This window comes from Eimeria necatrix, genomic scaffold (assembly GCF_000499385.1).
Source record: "Eimeria necatrix Houghton genomic scaffold, Enh_scaff539, whole genome shotgun sequence".
Taxonomy (NCBI): Eukaryota; Apicomplexa; class Conoidasida; order Eucoccidiorida; family Eimeriidae; genus Eimeria; species Eimeria necatrix.
The window spans coordinates 1-5000 of NW_013654409.1; the positions used below are offsets into that span (position 1 = coordinate 1).

Consider the following 5000-nt stretch of genomic DNA (forward strand, 5'->3'; position numbering starts at 1 on the left):
TAAAATCAATAATAATCAAATATACATTTATTAAAAATGTTAAAAGATATTTATTTCAAATTGTAGGCTTGCATGCGCATGCAACTCGTACACATAAATATTCGTTTGCATATTTGTAAAAGTATTAAATCATTTTTTAAATAAATATATTTCAAAAGATTCGAATATTATTTAAACTTGTCTAAAAGATCAAAAGCATTATTAAATCCCGAAATGAATTAAAAAAGTATTTTCAAAAATGCAAAAAATGAAAATTTGAATTCATCTGGTTTCCGCGTATTGGGGTGTACATACACCTGGGAGCCAGTGCCTGTTTTCCAGATTTTCTCTATAGGCCCAAAAGTTCATTTAGAAATACTTTTTATTGCTTTTAAAAGCCATTAGTGATTAAATAAATATATTCTAAAATATATTTATTTATTTGGGAGTAAACATGCAAAAACGTGCACTAAAATGCGCATAATATTCACATTTAAATGCATATTTGCATAAGTACTTCCGCTTATGCATGCATGTTAACTTATAAACATAAATAAACAAAATACTATTTGCATGTCTGCACAAATTGAAATATAAATAAATAAAATGCTACTTGCATATCCACATATATGAAAATAAAAATAAGTAAATACTTTTGAAATATATTTGTATTTTCATATCTGACTTTACATATGCGCCATGTTTACTCAAGTGTATATACATCCAACATTCAAACACACAAATTAATTAAAATATATAAATTATTTTAAAATATAAGTAATTAAAAGGGTACAAAACATGAAATAGAGAAAAGGTTCAAAATATACTTCATGTACATATGTTTATATGCATAAACATGAATTGGAATTGTGTACAGTTATATGTGCAGCTGCATGCACATAAACAAAACAGCTAAATTTTGCACAAATTACAGAAAAAGCAACTTTATTGAGTATTATATTTGAAAATAAAATATAAATTGTTTTAAAATTTGCATTTAAGCGGCGAAAAAGCGCAAAAAGCCGCAAAATGCATGCAAATGCGGTGTACGTACACCCCAGCAACGAGGTGTACGTACACCTCGTTGTTGTGTATGCACCTAGGAGGTGTACATACACCGGAATCCAAATTTAAATCAATTAAAAGAAAAAAGTCCAAATGAATTATTTTTAATTTTCGACAAAAAGAAATGTTTCTATTTGATAATCGAGTGCGCAAAAGGAGCTGGATGCGCAAGCAATCCATGCATGCAAGTGAATATCTACAACTGCTGCTGCTGCTGCTGCTGCTTCTGCTGCTGCTGCTGCTGCTGCTGCTGCTGCTGCTGCTGCTGCTGCTGCTGCTGACGGCCTAGTGCACACTAGCCTTTGCTTGTCGGCGAAAGACACATGGTGCCGATTGTAAGGGACACAACAGCAGCAGCTGCTGCCCCTGCTCCTACGCTTGCTGCTGCTGCTGCTGCTGCTGCTGCTGCAACATGTGCTGCTCTCTCTGCTGCGCGTTCTGGCGCTGTTGCTGCGGGTGTTGCTGCTTCTGCTGCTGTTGCACGTGCTGCTGGTGTTGCCTCTACTTCTGCTGCTCTTGCTTCTACTTCTGCTGCTGCATCTGCTTCTGCTGCTGCACATTTTGCTGCAGCATGGATGCAGCATGCATAGCAACGGACTCACGTCTGCAGCAGCAGCCGCAGCAGCAGCCGCAGCAGCAGCAGCAGCAGCGGCAGCAGCAGCAACTCTATCAGCAGCTCCAAGAGCAAAACTTACTTATATATTTATACCCTCTATGCATCTGTCTACAGTGCAGTGGCTGCAGCAAAAATCTGCGCAGCACTGGAGCAGCAGCAGCTGCTGCAGCAGAAGCAGCTGCAGGAGCAGCAGCTGCTGCTGCAGCCTGCGGCGGTGCTGCTGCTGCTATCGGGGGGAAGGCTGGGGCTTGCTTTGGCAGCAGCAGCTTTTGCACCAGTAGCAGGAGTTTTAGTGGCAGCTGGTGCAGCAGCAGCAGCAGCAGCAGCAGACTCTACAGCAGCAGCAGCTGTCTCAGCAGTTGCAGCGATGCCAGTCCAGCAGCAGCAACGTGAGGCGCAGCAGCAAGTGTTGCTGCTGCAGCAACGCCGGTATAGCAGCAAAAGCAGCTTCTATAGTGTCAGGATAAGCTATTGTATCCATTGCAGCAGCAGCAGCAGCAGCAGCAGCAATGGCAGCAGCAGTGGCAGCAGGCGAGGCAGCAGCAACTCAGCCGAAGAGTTGTGACAGCAGCAGCAGCAGCAGCAGCACGTCCAGCAGCCACAGCTGCTGCGCGGAGAAAAGAAGCAGCAAGAACAGCAGCAGGAGTATTAAAAGTAGCAGCAGCAGCAGCAGCAGCAGCAGCAGCAGCAGTTGGTGCTGCTGCTGGCGTGCAGCCGCAGCGCGTTGGCGCTGAGGTGACCTGCGCAGACAGCCGCGGAAAAGAAGAGAGCTTTCGGAAAAAAAGAAAAAAATAAAAATAAAAATAAAAATAAAAATAAAAAATGAAATAAAAAGGGAAAGAAGCGAAGGACTGCAGCAAGAGCTGCTGCGTGGCGCGTGGCAGATCTCGTAGAGTCACTTACCAGCAGCAACAGCGGTTTGCTGCTGCTGCTGCTGCTGTTACTGGCGCTGCTGCTGCTGCTGCTGCAGCGCAGCAGCAACGGCCCTTTGCGCGGCGCGACTGCTGCGACTAGAAAGCGGAGAGCCGAATTAACTAAGAGTGAGCGCTGCAGCAGCTGCTAGTGGAGAGGCGCCCCAGAGACACCGCAGCAAAGCCACAAATGCCTTTTATTTGTTTTTTAAAGTGTTGAGTTTAATTGCAACTCAAAAAAAGACGAAAATAAAAAGAAAAGGAGAAAAGGAGGAAAAAAGGAGGGTGGTGGGACGCGGCGTCGGCAGGCGCGGGGAGAGGGGTCGCCGCTGCTGCGGCTGCTGCTGCTGCTGCTGCTGCTGCTGCTGCTGCTGCTGCAGCGCGCGCTCGAGCACATTTTTGTGTTTGCAGCTTCTTCATTTGTCTATTTATTTCTAAGGCGTTGCGAATTAACCTACAAACCCACAGCAGCAGCTCCCTAGCCTCTGGCTGGCCTTCAGCAGCAGCTCCTCACTGGCTCGGCCAAGTTTGCTGCAGTGCTGCACACCCTGCCTTTTCTTTATTTCTTTTTCGTTTTCAGTTATTATTCACGCAATCTTATCTTTTCAGGCTGCGCCGCGGCGGGCAGCAGCGACGGTTCCCCGCAGCAGCAGCAGCAGCAGCAGCAGCTGCTGCTGCAGCCGCAGCAGCAGCAGCAGCGCCACAGGGAGTCCCCTGGCCGCCTGTTTTCGCTCCTGCTGTCTTTTCAGGTCCCACCCATCTTCAGAAGTCTCTTCTTGGCAGTTTCTGCGGTGTCTAGGCGCCGCAGCGACACTGACAGCAGCAGCAGCAGCAGCAGCAGCGGCAGCAGCAGCAGCAGCAGCAGCAGCAGCAGCGGGAGCAGCAGCAACTGGCCCTTGTCTCCCCTTCCCTCCCCGCGCAGCAGCAGCCGCGGCGGTTCCCCCGCGCCTTGTCCCCCGCAGCCCCGGCGGGGCCGGCGCTGCCCAGCAGCCCCAGCAGCAGCAGCAGCAGCAGCAGCAGCAGCAGCAGCAGCAGCAGCAGCAATGCCAGTGGCGGGACGAACAGCGGGGCCAGCTGCTGCTGCAGCAGCAGCAGCGGCAGCAGCAACAGCATATTGTGCCCCTCAGCACTGGCTGACTTGTTATGTGTTTATTTATTGGCTTTGGGGTTAACGAACAGTCCCCCGACAGCTAGCCAGCTAGCTAGCCAGCTAGCCAGCCAGCTAGCCAGCCAGCTAGCCAGCTAGCTAGCCAGCCAGCTAGCTAGCCAGCTAGCTAGCTAGCCAGCTAGCGAGGCGGCGGAGTGGCTCTAGAATGGCGTTGGTCGCAGAGAGGCTAGCAATGTGGCTAGCTGACTGGCTGGCTAGCTAGCTAGCGATTGAAGAGCTAGCTAGCCACGGACTCTCTTGGCTAGCTAGCCAGGCGGCTAGCTAGCCAGGTGGCTAGCTGCCTGGCTAGCTGCCTGGCTAGCTGCGTAGGGGGATGGCGAAGGCGTGGAGCTTCCTGCCCGTGCGGCTGGTGGCCGTGGCTAGCTAGCTAGCTAGCTAGCCAGCTAGCTAGCCAGCCAGCTAGCTAGCTAGCTAGCTAGCTAGCCACCGCCTCAGGGATCTATGTGTAGCGATCTTGTCTTTCGGTGCTGCTGCTGTGAACAGCAGCGCCAGCCGGGGCAGCCAGTTGGCTGTATCTTCTGTGGGGCGGCGCGGGGTGTACGTACACCTCAGAAGCTGAGGTGTATGTACACCTCAGAAGCTGGGGTGTATGTACACCGCAGCAGCTGAGGTGTCTGTACACCGCAGCAGCTGAGGTGTCCGTACACCGCAGCAGCTGAGGTGTCTGTACACCGCAGCAGCTGAGGTGTCTGTACACCGCAGCAGCTGAGGTGTCTGTACACTGCAGCAGCTGAGGTGTACAGACACTCGAAGTGCCCCTCGCGGTGTCTGCGCGCCGCTTCAGCTGTCTGTACACCCCGAGGTGTACAGACACCCCGAGGTGTACAGACACCTCAAGGAGTCTTGGCATCTCGAGGTGTCTGTACACCCCGAGGTGTCTGTACACCTCAAGGTGTCTGTACACCTCAAGGAGTCTTGGCATCTTGAGGTGTCTTGGCATCTTGAGGTGTCTGTACACCTCAAGGAGTCTTGGCATCTTGAGGTGTCTGTACACCTCAAGGAGTCTTGGCATCTTGAGGTGTCTGTACACCTGGAGGAGTCTTGGCATCTTGAGGTGTCTGTACACCTGGAGGAGTCTTGGCATCTCGAGGTGTCTGTACAGCTTGGGGTGTCTGTACAGCCGAAGCTTGAGGTGTCTGTACACCTCGCGGGGCGGAGGCAGCTGCCTGTACACCTCAAGTTGCGGGGTGTCTGTACACCTCAAAGCCGAGGTGTCTGTACACCTCAAATCGCGGGTGTCTGTACACCTCAAAGCCGGGTG

The 5000-nt window shown here is 50.6% G+C and overlaps 2 protein-coding genes across 2 annotated transcripts in view; one reads left to right on the forward strand and one right to left on the reverse strand.

The window, feature by feature from the left end:
- Nucleotides 1-1148: 1148 nt before the first annotated feature.
- Nucleotides 1149-1628, reverse strand: ENH_00061560 (hypothetical protein; the record flags this gene model as incomplete). Its single annotated transcript, XM_013582018.1, has 1 exon — nt 1149-1628. One exon carries the CDS (start codon nt 1626-1628, stop codon nt 1149-1151), a length of 480 nt encoding a protein of 159 aa, XP_013437472.1.
- Nucleotides 1629-1774: 146 nt separating this feature from the next.
- Nucleotides 1775-5000, forward strand: part of ENH_00061570 (hypothetical protein, conserved) — a gene marked incomplete at both ends in the record, with an annotated part of 3295 nt that continues 69 nt past the window's right edge. The window contains 5 exons of the mRNA XM_013582019.1: nt 1775-2018; nt 2147-2395; nt 2631-2700; nt 3371-3687; nt 4524-5000. The exon at nt 4524-5000 is cut by the window's right edge and continues 69 nt beyond it. Of these exons, the coding sequence (XP_013437473.1) occupies nt 1775-2018; nt 2147-2395; nt 2631-2700; nt 3371-3687; nt 4524-5000 (1357 nt within the window). The remainder of the gene's footprint in view (nt 2019-2146; nt 2396-2630; nt 2701-3370; nt 3688-4523) is intronic.